Raw genomic sequence first — 18739 nt, 5'->3', positions numbered from 1 at the left:
ATGACAAAAAATGTTATTGTAGGATATCCATTAGAGATTGACATAATATACTATCGCGGAGTTTTCTGTAGACCTTTTCAACGTGTACAATACCTAGTACATTATTTTGATAAATCTCGTAGGGTTCAGTCTGCATTTGCAATGTAAGCGGAAAAAAATGTAATTATTTACGACATCACATTAGAAACCCCAACAATAACAGTATTTCTCCACTATTTAAGAGGAGTCCACACCGCCCTTTCTTCCATACAAACGTTGTCCCCTGTTTCCTCCCTGGATAATGCTAGTAGAGTTATAATTTTTTTCCTGAATATGATGGCCACTAATACGATGTCCCTGTGTTTTCTTTTTTTTTTCATAATTTAGTTATTAAATAAGATATGAACGTTCAAAAACCCAAAAAAATGGCCAGATTTTCCGCTGTGTTCAAACGTCCAGAAAACAGATTTGGCTAAATTATACAAAAAAAGCAAAACATAGGAACACAGATCAAGCCTTTTTTTAATCTTTAATGAAAAAAGTACTTAAATCGGTTAAGTTTTGGAGAAGGAATCAGGGGACAACGAATCGTTGATTTTCTGGATTTTCTGCAGTTGTCTCTATCGCGTTCTGCGGTATAGGCTTGAGGTAAGGGAGACAGCTATAGATATTACACGTGCTTTTTTTTCATTTCTCTAGCCCCTGGTGTATCCTCTTAATGAACATTATTATACTTATAAACCGTCCTCATTAATCACTCTATCTATAAAGAAAACCGCATCAAAATCCGTTGCGTATTTTTAAACATTAAAGGGGACATGAGGGAAAAAAGCGACTTTGTTTGATAATATTATGTAGACGTCGTATTGCGAATAGTGTATAGTGTATGTCGATCAGTCGCTGTGTCTAGTATGTACTTCTGCACGCTTTAGCGACTGAATCGGTGTTTATTAAATGTTGTACTTGATACGCTTAGTCTCGGAAAGGATAAAAATATATAAAAAATATATTATACGTGTAATCCATACTTCCATACTAATATTATAAATGAGAAAGTGTGTCTGTCTGTCCGTCTGTCTGTCGGTCTGTCTGTCTGTTACCACTTCACGCCCAAACCGCTGAACCGATTTTGCTGAAATTCGGTATGGAGATACTTTGAGTCCCGAGGAAGGACATATGAGCTTTTTATCCCGAAGAAATTTACGGTTCCCGCGCGATAAACGAGCAACAGAGTTGCGGGCGTCATCTAGTTTATTATATTCCACATTTCTTGCGGACATGTGACCAGTTCGTCAAATCGTCACATAACGCTTGTCGGTCTGTATGTAAGTGGAACTCCGTATATGGACACAGCCACTGTACTTCCAGTTCGTTACAGAGTTACGCAACTGGAAGGGGCTTGTTCGTGACTAGATTGTTCCTATCACAGCAACAGTTAGGCTTAGACTGAATGTCTGAGATTTAAGATAACTTATCAATTTTAATCTCGTTTTAATACAATTTAGATTCGATAATAATTAGCTTTCTCTTTGGCAAAATTTCTTCATTTCAAAATTCGGCTTCTTTAAATTTTTTTGTTAAGATAAATTTAATACTACCTCAAGGCTCAGTAGAGCTAGTCTTGTTTAAAGTAAGCGTGATTAAAGATTTTTGATTTAAGAAGGTATGATTATATGATACTCATATAATCATACCTTCTTAAAATAAAAAGCATGCTTGATCGAGTTCGAAGCTAACTCTATTATCTTTCAGTTGATCGTGGTGTGATTGGCCCATCACAATATTATGTCAAAGAGCAATATTGTTTTAGGAGTCAAGTAAATAAAAGTGAAATTAAATTTTAAATAATATTTATTCTAAATTATTAAATACAATTACGCCTTCTTAGGAACTTTGCTCTTCTCCAGCGGCTGTCCTTCAAAGTAGTTTTCACTGCAAATAAAGAAAATCATTATTAATTATTATTATTATCAATCACGTAAATTTAAAATTTAAGACATCTAACAACTATTTAATACTACAAAGACCCATCGTATATTTAAAAAAACTTGGTAGAATTAAAGTTCCGATTATATTTATAGTTAAAACTTTGCTTTGTAGTACAGTTTATTATGCAGGAGGATTAATAGAAAATTGCCTAGCACTTTCTGCCAAATAAATCCGAGAAGTTAACCGGCAGCACAGCTGGTTACAAAGCATTTTTTTCTCCCTCTCTCTACACGAATTCAAGGTCAATCCTTTGCACCCTTCATCCATCCTTACCATCCAGGCACTTTCTCCGGCTCGTCGCACATGAAGGTGTCCTCATTGTAGACTTTCCCGGATGGGCAGCTGCCCTTCTGCGGCTGGACGCCGTTGCGGCAGATGTAAAACTTCTGGCAGTCCTCGGGGTGGGGGTAAGTGGGGTGGGGCAGGGCGCGGCCGTTGGGTCCCGTTACCTCGCCTTCGGGGCAAGAGAAACCATCGTCTAGGACGTCTGGGGGGAAAAGACATGGGTTATTTCATCGTATGTCGAAGTTGAAAGAATTTAATACACATGATAAAAAAACCCTCGTAAAGCCTTCTAATGCTCCAATATGATTAAAAGTAAACCCTTGGTTTTTAATGCTATGTTTTTTTTGACATACGGACACGAGTAAATACGAAAGAAGTAACATGATATTTAGCCCAAGGTCTACTTTAACTCAGACTGGCGCAAATGGGCCTAAATGCTGTAAATGGTCACAAAGGCAATTTAAATTTAAAATATTTAGTAAGAAGTTTCTCATCTTGTAACCCTTTTAGAAATACGAGATATAATAATTATGTTTATATTATTATGTTTATTTATGCCACAACACAAGATTTTCTTAGTGTAGGGGCTGCGCAAATTATAAGATATTCAATGTATTAATTTTATAATGTGTTCTTTAAATTGTTATGTAACCACCTTTCTGCGTGCAATAAACAATTTATTTAATTTATTTATTATTATTGTACGAATTCTACTTATCAGATTGAATTTTAGATTTTCAAGCAACCAAGCAGCAACCATAGATTAGAACGGACAGCTGACCAAGTGTCAGTAATAGTATCTCGTTCCCGTTTTAGTAACATACAAGGTATTTAAATGTTTACCCTTGGTGATCTTATCGCACTGCCTCGCCACTAGCTCCTTCCAGTCGCAGTTGGAGGAGTCCTCGTCGAAGTACAGGCCAGGCGGGCACGGGATCTCGTTGGGCGTGCCGTCCGCACAGTAGTAGAACTTGTCGCACGCCTGGAATATCATTTACATATTTTAAGGGTTAAATTCTCGAATATAATTTACGTTTTAGGTTAAATTCTTGATTATAATTTACATTTTTGGGTTAAATTATTGAATATTATACTTTCTATTTTTCGAATCTATATAATTAAAAATGAATTCTTAATTTTGTAAGTCTCGCTTACTCGAGAATGGCTGAACCTATTTTGCTGATTTTCGTCTCAAATGAATCGTGAAACTCCAGGGAAGGTTTACAGGTGACACGAAGTTCATCTGCAGGACATCTAGTTGTGGAATATAATTTACATTACTGGGTTTAATTGCCCTTAGAGAAATTTTATTATCGTTCATTATTTGGTCGGGCTATGTAAAGCAAGCCACGACATTATAACTATATCTACTTTTTATGTGGAAAAAGTCCATAAATATTTTTGATTTTGATTAGCTAACATTGACTCCACAAAAGTACGTAGGTTGGCCTGCCTGCCTAGGAATCAACTTCTTTGATAACATATTCTTATTTTTTTTTAAGATAATTAATTTTTTCGTAAGTATAAAAACATGATAACTTTATTTTTTTTGTGATGATTGAAATATGATTGCCAAACTACAATCAATAAATTATTGCAATTTAATAAACAGTTAATGACAGTAAATAAATTGTAGCTGTCTTCAAAAAGTTTTTTGAAAGTAAGTTATTCGGTTGGTGCCTTGTTTATTTTTTAAGGACAAAGTGTTAATTTATTAATGTCAGTTTGAAATTGACCAAACATTAGTATCTTCACAACTCACAAGATGACTCATGGATTGTTATTTTATGCGTATGATACATAACTTTCATTTGTCATCATTGTCATTACTTTAACTTAGAAAAAAACTAAATTAAGTGTTTTTAACGAATTTTACCTGTGGGTCTGGATGTCTGAAGTATCCATTTTGTCTCGGGCAGCCTTTCGATGGTTTGGGCTCCTCTGGAATTTAAAATGTGTTCTATAAGTATCACATACTTAATCAGTAATCACATACACGAGATACAAAAATTATAGTATTTATGGTTTGTTAAAACACAAAACAACACAAAAAAAATCAAATGATTACTAGATATTATTATAAAATTTTCTCCAAAACTATACAACAATATAAATTAACCCATCATCATCCCTTATTTCAATAAACTAAGTATGTTCTATCAGAGAAGTTGAATCATAGGCAGATGACGGACCTACGTCATTTGGTCGCGTTACATTAAACCCACCCGTCAGACCACGACTAATACTGAATTGACATAACCCGACCAAATGACGTAGGTCTGCCATCTGCCTCGTAATCAACTTCTCTAATTAGTACATTGTACTTACGCAGTTCTTTCCTGTCCCCGCAGTCGACGTTGGAGGGGATATCGCAGTGCTCCTTGCTGGGGTTTTCGTCAGCGAAAACTAAGCCATCAGGACATAGTCGCTCCTCGGCTTCACCTGAAAATTTGCATACACAAATTATATACGACGGTAGGATAAAACATATTTATATATAGTTTTATAAAAGGAAGTAATTTTTCGTGCTGTTATTTAATTATTCTAGATGTTATTATGATCAGTTGAAAAAAATATTGAGCAGTTATTTAATTTAATAGCGGTTGATTAATTATTGCGACAGTAAAACATGAACAGTAATTAAAATCAAGTCGGTTCTTTTATCATACAATGTCAATTCTAAAAATAATTGAGCAGTCCAATAACTGAATGAGCGGTAAAAATGATGGAACGAGCGGTAAAAATTATGGAATAAGCGGTAAAAATGGTTATATAGGTATGTTTGGTTTTTTAATGCATTTTTTTAGTTAGTTAGTTTTTTTTATTTCAATTATTATCTGACGCTTACGAGAGTACGATAAATATTCTGTTAATATCAAAAAATCTATACCATTATTAGCCCATTCCCAAAGACAAACGAAAACCAATTAAATTGTTAAATTAACATTCGTTTGGCACATTTTAGAACCCAGATTCAGCCATTGTTTTCTATCGGGGTAAAATTAAAAAAAATTTGAAAATAACAACACTGTAGATAGTTTCTACAATTCACTAGTAACGCCCAATAAATCTTTGCTTTCGCTGCGTTTCTAAAAATGTACTTGCGTAAGAAATTGCAAATTTAGTATTCAACCCGTTTTCGCTTACGCCTTGCCTATACGCGTTGTTTTGAGCGTGGCTCAATTCAGATTGCAAGATGCTTTTCTAAATTTTTATTGAATTGATACGTACAAATTTGGAAAATGCATCTATTCGTCGCGTTGTGGTCTGCATTGACCCTAATGAGGTCTAATTTTATAGTATGTAAATGTTTGTGGATTTTAACAGCATTTGATAGCAAAAACATACGAATAATGTAATTAATTTCGCGATTCATATTTTACATTTTCTAATAACTCAAGTATAGCCGCAAATTTATCCTTATGTCTTAATTTTACGCAAAATAGCGATGAATAACTACTTTAAGTAGTTATTTATCGCCGTTTTGCGTAAAATTTAGTAACTTTCCGCTAAATAAAGCTTATCCTATAAATTGTGTAATGGAAAATTCCATGAAAGATATATTAGTAAACTTGGTCTGTCATTATTTACATTTTAGAAAGGTTACTTTTAACGAAAATATGGTATGAATAGTAAAGTCATGTAGACAGTTTCCGAATATAAGATGTTCAATTCGCAGTATGAACAATCTCAAGTTAATCTCGTATCATGTAATTGTGAGTGAAATAGCATTGAGATTTTACGCAGTGTTCGAAGCAGAGGGCGCTACTAGCATAATAGACAGTGAATAATCCAACCGAAATCAGATATTGATAGAAACGTCGAACAAAACTTTTTTTTTACTATCTGTGCTGGTGGTGCCGTCTAACGTGAAAACATTGCAGTTATATTTTATCCTATTAAGGGGATACACCAGGGGCGAGAGAAATTGAAAATAGGTATTTGAAAATGTATTGCTGTCTCACCAATCTCAAGTCTCCCACCGCAGAGCGCGATAGAGACAACACGACAAAAGTTCTAATAAAAGAACAGAAAATCTTCGATTCGTTGTCCGCTGATTCCTTCTCCAAAACTTAACCGATTTAAGTACTTTTTTCATTAAGAATTAAAGCAAGGCTTGAGCTGTGTTCCTATGTTTTATTTTTTTTGTATATTTTAGCCAGTTTTGTTTTCTGGGTGTTTGAACACAGAGGAAAATCTGGCCATTTTTTTGGGTTTTTGGACGTTATTATCTTTTTTAATAATAAAATTATGAAAAAAAGGAAAACATAGGGACATGCTAATAGTAGCCATAGATATTCAGGAAAAAAATCATAACTCTACCGGCATTATCCAGAGAGGAAACAGGGGACAACGTTTGTATGGAAAAACGGCGGTGTGGAATCCTCTTAAGTGACACATTCCTTTTGAACATTATTTGATTTTGAGTTTATTTCGGCACTTTTCCGAGTGAAACTATGCTGCGTGTATCTGGGGTAATCTGAGAATCATCCAAACATTTATTTTTCATACCCAAAATAACGTTATTATAAAATTATAATACAAGCTGGTAAATATAGAAAAAAAATCTATATTAACCAGCTATTTAATTTACCAGCTTGTATTTATATATATTAAAACTTTCTTGAACGTGAATAAGTATAAAAATACAATCGTTCATTTTAAAAATATACAATTTTAAAATTAACGATAATAACAATAATCGTATAAATCTTCAGTAAATTAAGGTTATAGTTTCTAACAGGAACCGCGTGTTCGCGTTAGTTGCATAACTTGTAATAATTTAAGCATTAGTGTCTTTATCTACAGAGTAATATTAATTTATGTAGTTGTTTATAAGTGTCTTTTGATGTAAACATTATATAAGTCAGGTTAGAGAAACAGTATAGGACTTTATTTACTTTATTAATTTATTCCACATTTAAAAACGACGTATTTTAAAAGAATGAATGGTGCACAATAATTATATTTGTACGAAAATCTATACTTACTAATAATATTATAAAGCGGAAGAGTTTGTTTGTTTGTTTGTTTGTTTGTTTGAAAGCGCTAATCTCAAGAATAACTGGTCCGATTTGAAAAATTCTTTCAGTGTTAGATAGCCCATTTATCAAGGAAGGCTATAGGATATATTTTATCACGCTAAGATTAATAGGAGCGAATAAATAGAGGAAAATGTGGAAAAAAACGGGGAAAATTATTTGAAAGGGCTTACCTCACGAACTACTGGAGCAATTTTTCTGTTATTTGGCACAGATAACTGATAAGAAGTAGACCACGTGAAGGATCATATGCTATTTTTTGTGGACTAATTTGTCTGTGAAATATCTAATTCACGCGGGCGAAGCCACTGGGAACGTTTATCCACGCTATTAGAACAGTGAAATAAATAACTCATAAGACGAACGAATAACAATCGATTAAGATTTTTGGTGCATTATTGGAAAAAATGTATTATTCTATAGTGTATTCGCGCTAAGCTAGGACAGTGAAATAAATAAAAAAACGCATAAATACCGGCCACATTAAGCTATTTTTCATACATATTACATTTCATATTTTATTAACTGTCTTCTAAACGCGAATGGTCTATGAGTCTATTTTAGTATTAGAGCCGGGACACATAAAAACCATGTGGTACCATGACGCGGCGTCGCTTCGTGTATTTGTGTTCCGACCCTTAGTGATTGTACAATAGCACTTATGTCTAAATATTAAAGGCGGTTAGAACTTTCGAGTTGCATTGAAGGTAAGTGACATTTTAGAGGCATGTCAGCTAGGAACGCGTTGACCTTTCATACACGATACTGACCTTTGGTGCATTTGTAATAAAGGTCACATTGGTATGGGTCTGGATAATATCCGCTCTTCTCTGGACATTTGAAGTCTTGACTCGCAACTGAAAACAAACAATTGGGTATATTAGACTATGTTTTTGAATAAAATATAACAATTCATAATTAACATTAATTTAATTTATAATAGCATTAATAATAATATTATAAATCCGAAAATGACTGTGTCTGTCTGCCTTTTTGTTAAAGTATAAAATAATAATATGTTTAAAACGCCAAACTTGGTTTATAAACCCATAAGAATATTTTGTTATAGTTTCGGGATAGAATAATTTTGTATCGAAAATAAGCAGGGTTCCCGAATTTCGGCTTATCGAAGTTGTAAGCAACATCTATTAAAATGTCAAAAAAAAAAAATTGATGTGCTACGCTTTTTCACTTTGAGCTACGCCGGCCGACGGTGCGCTACAAGGTGCTACGATGCGTTGCGCGGAGTTACGCAAATCAAAGCATGCGTTGTGATTATAATGCCACTGCCGCACAAGCGTCTTTCGTACGAAGTTTTGACGTGGGAGAGCCATGCTTCGGCACGAATGGGTCGGCTCGACCGGAGAAATACCACGTCCTCACAGAAAACCGGCGTGAAACAGCGCTTCCGCTGTGTTTCGCCGAGTGAGTGAGTTTACCGGAGGCCCAATCCCCTACCCTTTTCCTTCCCTACCCTCCCCTATTCCCTTCCGTACTCTCCCCTATTCCCTTCCCTACCCTCCCCTATTACCCCCTAAAAGGCCGGCAACGCACCTGCAGCTCTTCTGATGCTGCGAGTGTTCATGGGCGACAGAAGTTGCTTTTTTGTATGAGAACAATGCTGGGAACTCAAAAAAAAAATGCCTTCTTCATACCCATACGAATGCCCGGATCGGCAATTTGTATGGGTATGAAGACAGATTTTTTGAGTTCCACTGTATCTCTAAACACTAAAGAATCTTCTTTCCTTCTCTTTTTACTAATAATTTCTGTAGTAAAATATATTTTTTAATTACCGATGACAAAATACATCATTATTTTTAAAACATGGCTATTAACAAAAGAATTTAATAAGTTGTCTTTGCGTAACGGCTTAAAGGAATTTTCTTTTAATTATTGTCTTACGCCAGTTCACATTTTTTACTCGTTAGTAATAATTGTAACGTAACTTGTTCCTAATTTTTTTACTCCCATTATCAAATAATTACAGCTTTAACTAAATTCAAATATTTATGTACGATCAATCAACACTTACGGCATTACTTAACAAACGAGTGATTACTAAATATAGCCACGTTGTGTGTTTGTAGTGTTGATTTATAGTGACAACCTCTGTGGCTCAGTGGTGAGCGCGTCGGTAGCTCAAGCCGGAGGTCGCGGGTTCGAATCCCGCCGACGGAACAAAGAGTTTTCAAAGTTCTCGGGTCTGGATCTGTATTAAATATGTGTATGATGTAATAAAAAATCTTAAATATATGTATAGTATAAAAGTATTAAATATATTTCCGTTGTCTGGTACCTGTAACACAAGTCCTTTAGGTACTTAGCACGGGGCCAGACTGACGTGGTGTGAAGCGTCCATAGATATTATTATTATTATCAAGCCACATGGTTGATGAGTTAGACCTATCAAATTCCTATTTCCTAGTTATTATTAAATAATTTAAAAATTTGTTTATTATTGAAGCACTATTCCAGAAATGCAAAAAGGTCAGCTATGGAGTACAATATAATTTTAACGATTTGATTACATCCTGTTTTTTTTAAGTTATCAAACTTTTTAATTTTAGTTACATTTAAAACTTTTTCTCGAGAGCAGCAAAAACATGAAAATAGAATCGTGTGATCGACGCTTAAATGACGGAAAATGGCTATTGCCGAATCCGGCCTATTTTACGCTACTTACACACGATCTACTTGACACCATTCCGAATAGGTTTCGATATTCCGTGACAACAGTCAATAGTAGAATTGCCCTTGCAAAACGTTAAGAAACTAAGTATGCATGCTACACTTACAAATTACAGCATGACTTACCTTTTACAATACAAACGAGCAAGGTAAGCGCCTGATCGCACTCAAAGAATATGTAACAAGATAAAGAGTTCATTGACTAGTAATTATTCTATCCTAAGTTTGAACCCATAACTTGGAGAACACGGAACTTGGTTGACACGGAAACTGTAATTTTTTCACGATAAAAACTTATGTCTTTTCACAATGATTAAGTGATTCCATATCAAATTTCATCTATTTCGGTACATGGAAGGTCAGAAAAACATACACATTTCTGCAGTTATTTATTAGTTAGTAAGTGAATTAAATACCTATTAAATTGAACTACGTACCTAATTATGTACTAAATGACACCTGCAAAATTCGTTCATCGCGGCACCGTACATTTTTCCGGGATAACGAGTATCCTATATGTTCTTTCCGTGGACTCAAAGTATCTACATACAAAAGTTCAGCAAAATCGGTTCAGTTGTTTGGGCTTAAAGAGGTGACAGACATACACACTTTCGGATTTATAATATTAAGTGTGGATTACATAATATATTAAGCCATTATTTGGTTGCCTATTTCTATTCTATCAGGGCGATCATCTGCTTTGACACTTTACAGTGTGATCACGATTAGATGATTAAATCATTACATAAGCTACTCACGTTAGTCCATTGCACTTATTAGATCATTCAGAGCTTTCACTGATTACAATAAGCTTTCGAAACCATTAAGCTCATATTAAGCTAATCAAAATATCAACGATCTGCTTCAAGAAGTCGTCTGAGTACCTTCAGTAGTTTAGTCGAATTACATCCGATAGTTAATAAATTTCATTTTTGGCATTCGACATAATATACCACGGCCTAATGCCACGGCCCCGTTTGATGTTAAAAAGCGTTTTGATCGTTTTTAACATCAAACGGAACGCGGGGCTTTGTAATTGAAATTACATAAATTCCAAAGGTTAGAGACATTTTAATTTTAAATTGTGTCTTGAAAGTATTGTATTGTAAATATTTTGATATTATGTGTCCCTAACGAAAGAATATACATACATTAATTTTATTTATACGATTGCTGACTGTCGTGCTCAGAGACATTTAATTATGATTAAACATCAATTTAATGAAGAGTTTGACAGATAATGTATGGAACTTAAGTGAAAGTCTTCATTTAATTACACTTAAGTAGTTAATATTTTTCTCTGTTTGCGGCAGTAAATAATACAGTACCCTCCTATGCGTTGAACAATCAGGTAAAAATATACTAAGCTGTCAACCTTTAACCACTTTCCTAACAGGGAAATATAAAGAAGATTTAAATTAAGGTTGCCTGCAACCAGGAAGAGTGATGGTTGTGGCAATTAGGTTTTGCAACCACCAGTACAAACGTGCATTATGCGGTGCCACAACCCGGTGGAATTTTCGAGGCGTCCTTGGTTACTTGCTGTCACTTTCAACACTAAAGTACACAATAAAGTGAAAATTTTGCATTGCATTGTACTTTTGAATAAAGTTAATAATGCACGTTTGATGTTTTATTTGTTTTGGCTCTCTATTTTGCCTAGTATAAATGATTTTTGAAACCGAGTTTTTTAAATTAATTTAAGTACCAATAGGGGTAGTTTCATAGGTAACATCCTTTAAATTAAAAAAATATATTTTGACGCTATTTCACCTTTCTATTTTTGAAAATTTTCGAATTTGGAATTTACTTTTTTTAAGATGTGACTTAAAATTTGTTAGCAATAGAATATAAGTACTCACCTAAGCTGCAAGCAGCGAATGCTAGTATCAGAGTCCTCATGATGAGAGTGCAAGTGGTTGTGTGGTTGCGGTATATATGCTAACGAACTGGACACGTGCGGCTCCGGGCGAAGGTTGCGCCGTATTGCCTGTGGTTGCTGCTCGGTTGTCTGAACTCACAGTGTCGCCGATATGATACATGCGAAATATTACGGTGAAAGCATTTCTTTGTGAAGAGAATGTTTCGCGAATTAAAAATCTTTCTATTGTGACTTCCCACGTTTGTGTAGATTTATGTAACATGTCAATTCTTCCAAATATAGACAAAGAGTCGTAAAATTAGACGTCGCTTTTTCCAACTCTCCGAGTTTGTCCCTATTGGTAGTAATAATGACAGTTAGTGCGAATATAGTACTTAAAAGGGATTGTAAAAGTATCATGAAATCTCTCTAAATATTTACGTAAGAAAACTCGTGGTATTTGTTTTGTCGCAACCTTCTTTCTTGTCTTAAGAGTATATTTTGTAATTTCTTTACTTTGAAAGTAATGATTTAGAAGAATTTTGACTGCACCTTTTTAAGTTAGAGCTTTCAGATATACTATTCCCCAATATCTAAAAGCTCTCACCCTTTTTCATCGAACGTTTTATCATATACAGAGAATGTTTAAGCCGGTAAAAAATCTACGATCATCGAAATATACTTACGCCTGAGGGTAAGTCGATAAATCTCATGTCGCCTCGAACCACGGTCAACCTCATGGTGACTACCGCGTTTATTTTAAACTATAACATAAGTTTAATGAATAAAGAATAACTAGATGACGCCCGTAACTTCGCTGCGCCAAAATTCTTTTATCGCGCGGAAACCGCACATTATTCCCCGATAAAAAGTTTGCCATGTCCTTTTCTGGGACTTAAACTATTTCCATATCAAATTTTGGCAAAATTAGTTCAGCAGTTTGGGCATGAAGAGGTAACAGACAGACAGACACACTTTCGTATTTATAAATTAAGTAAAGTTATAAGTAATATGGATATAGAATTATCTTTACTATGGATAATTGTGATGACTGTGATTAAAGGGAATGGATGAAGAGATTCTTTGGATGTTGAATGATTCATTCGTAATTAACATAGAGTTCGCAACATCTATATTATACCTTAATGTTTTTTTTTCAATGAAATAAGGGGGCAAACGAGCAAACGGGTCACCTGATGGAAAGCAACTTCCGTCGCCCATGGACACTCGCAGCATCAGAAAAGCTGCAGGTACGTTGCCGGCCTTTTAAGAGGGAATAGGGTAATAGGGGAGGGTAGGGATGGGAAGGGAATAGGGGAGGGTAGAGAAGGGAATAGGGTAGGGGATTTGGCCTCCTTGGATTGCGCTGTGTTTCGAGCGCAAGCGCTGTTTCTGTGAGAACGTGGTATTTCTCCGGTCAAGCCGGCCCATTCGTGCCGAAGCATGGCTCTCCCACGTATCAGTTACGAGTGTACATGTTACGAGTATAAATGGGGATGTGCATGTCATTCTGTTACCTGCAAATGCCTTAGCTTCTGAACTTTGTGTCCCGTGACGTAGGAGACTTTTTCTGTAGAGCTTCGCGTTATTTAAAACAAAATTCGGAGCAACTAAATAAACCGACCGTATGTAGCTCTTAAGCTACATACGGTCTACTGTTTTGTGACGCATATCACCCTAAAATGTTATAGAGGCCACAAATTTTAATGTCTATACTGTTTATAAGAACAGGATAATAACAAAACTTAATAATAAATATCGTCTAAATATAGCATATTTATCACATTAAACTATTGCCTAATATGTTTACGATCTAAAAATGTGGAAATTGGAGCACGGAATTTTCCTTTGAACTTTATTAAGTATCTAGGTAGCTCAGTATTGCTTTGTAACAGGTTTTAGGTAAATCGCAAATTAAAGCACCAACATTTAACTAAGGAAACCTAAATAAGTTGTTATTGTAAAAATTTCAATTAACCTTAAGTGAGAAATTAGTCATGCGTAGGTACTTAATAGCATGTCAAAATAACAATGATGCCTAATCAATGCTCATATTCAACTAATTAGTTTTTAACTTTTACTGAATGATATTTTAATATTAAACATAAACAAATTTTTTATCATCTGCCTGCTTTACATAGTTATAATTTGATTTTTTTCGGATAATGATGGAGGATCGACTCTATAATGGATGATATAATGTATGGAGGTTTATTTATTTATTTATTTAGCACACCAACAGTACATATACAATAACACATTTGAAAGACATATCATATACAATAATATTTTAAGCAGTATATGCACAAATTATATGTATGCATGACATTAAATTTATCAAATTAAGATTCATTAAACATTCGAGACAACAAAATATTTTAACGAATATTTTAACTAATTATGCCCTCATACAAAATTATATATGAGAGCATAAAATATATAATACTTATTTTAAGAATTTAACACGAACTCTTTAAATAACTGCACAGTCTACATAATACAACACTTAAACATTAAATTAGCCTAACGCTACATGTAATTTTCTCTTAAATCTTAATAACATCTTTTTTAATACCTTTAGAAATCATCAGCACACCGCATAAAGATCTTAGATCTTAGAAGAGCTGAAAATTGTTTTATAATTTGTTACAAGTAACTGTCGATCTGGCTATTCACTGCGCTGAATCATTGTTGAATATTGTTTAAGTTTAGACACTTTTGTCTACGTGCTAAAATTATAAAAACATAACCATGTTTTTTATTTTATATTTGTTTACCTTCCTTTTCTTCTACTTTAACTACCAATTACATCCATACTAATATTAAAATGCGAAATTGCCTCTGTCAGTCTATCTGTCACCACTTCCCGCCCAAATCTCTGAAACGATTCTACTGAAATTTGTTATGAAGATACTGTTATAAAAAATAACTATAATTTTACTAGATGACGCCCACAACTCTGTTGCGCCACAATTTGTTTCAAAAGTATCATATTATGCCCTTTCCTGGGACTTAAAGTATTTCCAAACCAAACAGCAAAATCGGTTCAGCGGTTTGGGCGTGAAAAGGTTACAGACAGACAGAGGCACTTTCGAATTTATAATATTAGTATGGATGTGATTTCGATCCTGCTTCAAGTACAGCTAGTTTATAATTATTATGAACACATCAATATTTCCGAAGGACCGAACAATCAAAGTTCATTCGTCGCTCCCATTTCCTCCGTCGCAGTACGTGCACTGTCTGACAATTCATTAAGGCTTTTAGACTAAGAGCCCAATACAATAAATGCTGCAGGAAAATAACAGTTACTTTTATTTGAATGAAGCGTTAGTAAGAAAAATGCGATAAGTTCTTCTTGCAGGAATTAAGATAGTAAATATTATTATATTAACAATTTTAATCCTTACATTTTTTCCTGTGGCTCAAAGTATCTATCCTCATACAATTAATTTGATCTAAATCGGGTTTAGAGCCTGTTTAAGCGTGAAAGTATAACAAACAATTATTACACTTTGGCATTTGCAATATTGTCATAAATGAATAATAAAAAAGTTTATTACCTATAGTATAATGATTCCAAAGGATTTCTGAAAACGTACCTATACAAAAATTTGTAGGATTTTTTTTTATAATATCTATGGATGTTTCACACCACGTCAGTCCAGACTTAGCACGGGGCGTACCTAAAGGACTTGTGTTACAGGTACCAGACAACGGAAATATATTTAATACTTTTATACTTTACATATATTTAAGATTTTTATTATATCATACACATATTTAATACACATCCAGACCCGGGAACATTGAAAACTTTTTGTTCCGTCGGCGGGATTCAAACTCGCGACCCCCGGCTTGAGCTACAGACGCGCGTTGTAAATGCTAGGGCCTATATGCTCCTAGTCTATGCTACTAGGAATGCGCGGCGCGTTTACGCACTTCTCACGAATCAATAAAATGTGCGAGCGCCGCGCCATATTACTAAATACAGCAATGCAAGTTTAATATCACATTTCCTAACGCTGTCGTAAGAATTTTACTCCATTTCTCGCGATGTAGGTTAATGTTAGGTTTGATCTCGAAATAGTGAAATGGTTGGCCGAATAAGGCTTAGTGACAATGTGAGAGCGTCTAGACGAGATAATTCTAAGTTCCAATAAAATAAACTTATAGGCTACTTAACTAGATCACGGCCACAACTCCGTTGCGCCAATATTCGTTTATCGCGCAGCAACCCTGCATTTTTCCGGGAAAAAAGTAACCTATGTGATATGTCCTTTCCCGGGACTCAAAGTATCTCCATACCCAAAAGTAATCAGTTCAGCGGTTTGAAGGCGCGGCGCAAGGCGTGAAGATGTAACAGACAGACACAATTTCGAATTAAAGATATTAGTATAGATTACAGCGGGGCTAAAATGGTCACATTTAGCAATTCCTCTCAATCAATTCAGCAAATGAATTGTCAAAACTGTCAAACTGACAATCTGTCAGTACAAAAATACAGAAATGAATGCAAGCAGAGTTGCATTTTGCGATTTTAGAAAAATGAATCATATTATGATTCATATAATGATTCTTCAAAGCGACCATTTTAGCCCCGCAGTATTAAACTGCGTGCGCCAATTCAATTCAATGTGTAGGTATCTTTTTACCGACTTTCAAAAAGGAGGAGGTAATAATTATGTTCGGCTGTATCTATCTTTTTTTTCTATGTTCAACGATAACTCAGCCGTTTGTGATCCGATTTTCAAAATTATTTTTGTATTGTATAGGGTTTAGCTCAAATTTGGTACCATATTCACAAAAATGGTGATCTGATGATGGGATCCTGGAGGAATCGAGGGGACTCCTTGAAATTTGTATGGAAACATATAGTGATTTAATTTTTTTCTGAAGAATTCGAGGTAAATGCTACCAAAAAGTAAGATTTCGCACCAGGTTATAACCTGTATCCGAAGGTACCCAACAGAACTTTGGAATCCTTATAAATACGGGCTCGGCGATTTCGGCGTTGTTTAAACAACTGAAAGCAAAAGCCAACACATCAATTTAATAGATCATCATCATCACAATCATAATTATGCCATGCCATCACATTATGACCTAATTATTGATGCTTTTCGTGATATTTTGCGTCGAAGCAGATGTTTTTGATGGTTATTTCGCTGTTTGTGGACCGATTTTCAAAATTCTTGTGTTGTTGTATAGGATTTACTTTTAAGTCGGTACCAGTCCCAAAAGCTTCAGATATTCTGACATTGACTGAACTCACGATAAAATTAGCTGGTACCGACTTCAAATAATGAAGACTGTAGTATGTACAGAAATAGTTGAGATTTAGACGAATTCTGAAAAAGGCACTATTATAGAGTAAGAGTTATTTAACACTTTTTAGTTCATATTATTATTGTTTTTACCTTGGAAGTTGGTTTTAATTTTTTGTTAAAAATAATAATTATGTAAGTACTCAATAAAATTCTCATCTTATTTCATATTATTGCATCGCCTCGTCACGTTAAATGTCAACTGCCCCTTAATGCTTATTCCTGAGTTGTCATTAAGAGACTCCAAAATCATACGAGGTTAAGAATAATGGTGATATAATAACGTCTTATCAGTCATCAGCATCACTATAAAAATACTTGAAAGGTTATGACGTCTTAAATTTATTGCCCTAAAAGGACCGCAAAATCTTATCCAAGAATTTCAAGCTGACCTTTGGGTATTTTGTCTTTACTGGTTTTGAAAGTCCTCGCAGCCTTCGCACCATCCTTCTGTTGTTCCGAAGAAGTTGCCATCTTTATATTTTTAAACTTTATCCCTGTAGAAATAAAGTCGAAAAGTACGTGTCGGTGGTGACTGTATGTCGTGAACACGACATGGCATTACTGAGCGCATTCACGTACATAACATTATAAGTGTAGCATTTTACACCTTATTATTATAATCATAGAGTGCAAGGTAAAATTTTGCACCTACTGCACCTAACAAGCATTCTAAGCTAAAATAAATTTAAAGCAAGTAGCAAGATTAAGTTAACTACACTAAATTAAATCTGAGGTATTAGTGTCAATTTTGACGTATTCTCATAGGTAAGCTGTCAAATTTTCAATTTAATTTAGAGATAAGGACTCAGCGCAACGAAAATTTAATCAATTTTATCATACAGGAGCAAGATTAAGTTAACTAGACTAAATTAAATGTGAGGTATTAGTGTCAATTTTGACGTATTCTTATAGGTAGGCTGTCACATTTTCAATTTAATTTAGAGTTAAGGACTCAGCATAAAGAAAATTTAATTCATTTTACTATACAGAATGAATATTTAGTTGGCTTCAAGATTTAGCTCCTTTATATAATAAGCTTTCCTTCATAAGTAAGAAAGTTGTTGTCATAGTTATATTTGACGGACGCCAAGTTCGGATAAAGCCGGACACAGTCAGGCTGTTTGCTTGTATGTCCAGCCAAAATCAAAGGGAGTCCGGCCTTCGTAGAGCCTTAAAACATAGACGGTATACGCCTAATGAGATGTAAATATATTGTATAGCTATAGATTATATCCAAGAAATTTATTCTGCAAATACTTAAAACGGAATTTTATAATCGCCTGTATAATATTATGTTTCCTATCCTGGACAAAGAGTGGTCAAACATAATATTATAACAAAACTGTAAACTATGAAGGGTTATATAGCCTTTGCCCAGCAGTGGGTGTTGGGACACTATGGGCCCTAATCTAGATTTAAATTTTAAATTTTGGTAGTCTCGCTAAAACTTGAGAGCTTCTGAACCGATTTGGCTCAGACTTCTTTTATTGTCCAGGAATTAAAAAAAAATTGTTGATAAATAAAAATAATCATTATGTTTCCCGTTACATTGGTTATCCGTT

General features: G+C 34.4%; 1 protein-coding gene across 1 annotated transcript; it reads right to left on the bottom strand.

Annotated features, from left to right (window-relative positions):
- Window positions 1-1820: 1820 nt before the first annotated feature.
- LOC121729473 (protein obstructor-E-like) lies at window positions 1821-11986 on the bottom strand. The gene is made up of 7 exons (XM_042117996.1): window positions 11849-11986; window positions 8066-8152; window positions 4582-4695; window positions 4130-4194; window positions 3097-3235; window positions 2242-2455; window positions 1821-1911 (listed from the first exon to the last, which is right to left on the bottom strand). Exons 1-7 carry the CDS (start codon window positions 11886-11888, stop codon window positions 1854-1856), a joined length of 717 nt encoding a protein of 238 aa, XP_041973930.1. The 5' UTR covers window positions 11889-11986; the 3' UTR covers window positions 1821-1853.
- Between the last annotated feature and the right edge of the window lie 6753 nt (window positions 11987-18739).

The sequence above is a fragment of the Aricia agestis genome, chromosome 8 (genome assembly GCF_905147365.1).
Source record: "Aricia agestis chromosome 8, ilAriAges1.1, whole genome shotgun sequence".
NCBI classification, from domain to species: Eukaryota; Metazoa; Arthropoda; class Insecta; order Lepidoptera; family Lycaenidae; genus Aricia; species Aricia agestis.
Note: the sequence above shows the minus strand (reverse complement) of the source record. Positions and strands in the feature narration are given on the sequence as shown.

Coding starts and splice junctions, on each gene's coding strand:
- LOC121729473 (XM_042117996.1), bottom strand. CDS start 11,888: ATGAGGACTCTGATACTAGCATTCGCTGCTTGCAGCTTAG. Junction 8,153..11,848: donor ATTCGCTGCTTGCAGCTTAG/GTGAGTACTTAT, acceptor GTTTGTTTTCAG/TTGCGAGTCAAGACTTCAAA. Junction 4,195..4,581: donor CGGGGACAGGAAAGAACTGC/GTAAGTACAATG, acceptor TTTAAATTCCAG/AGGAGCCCAAACCATCGAAA.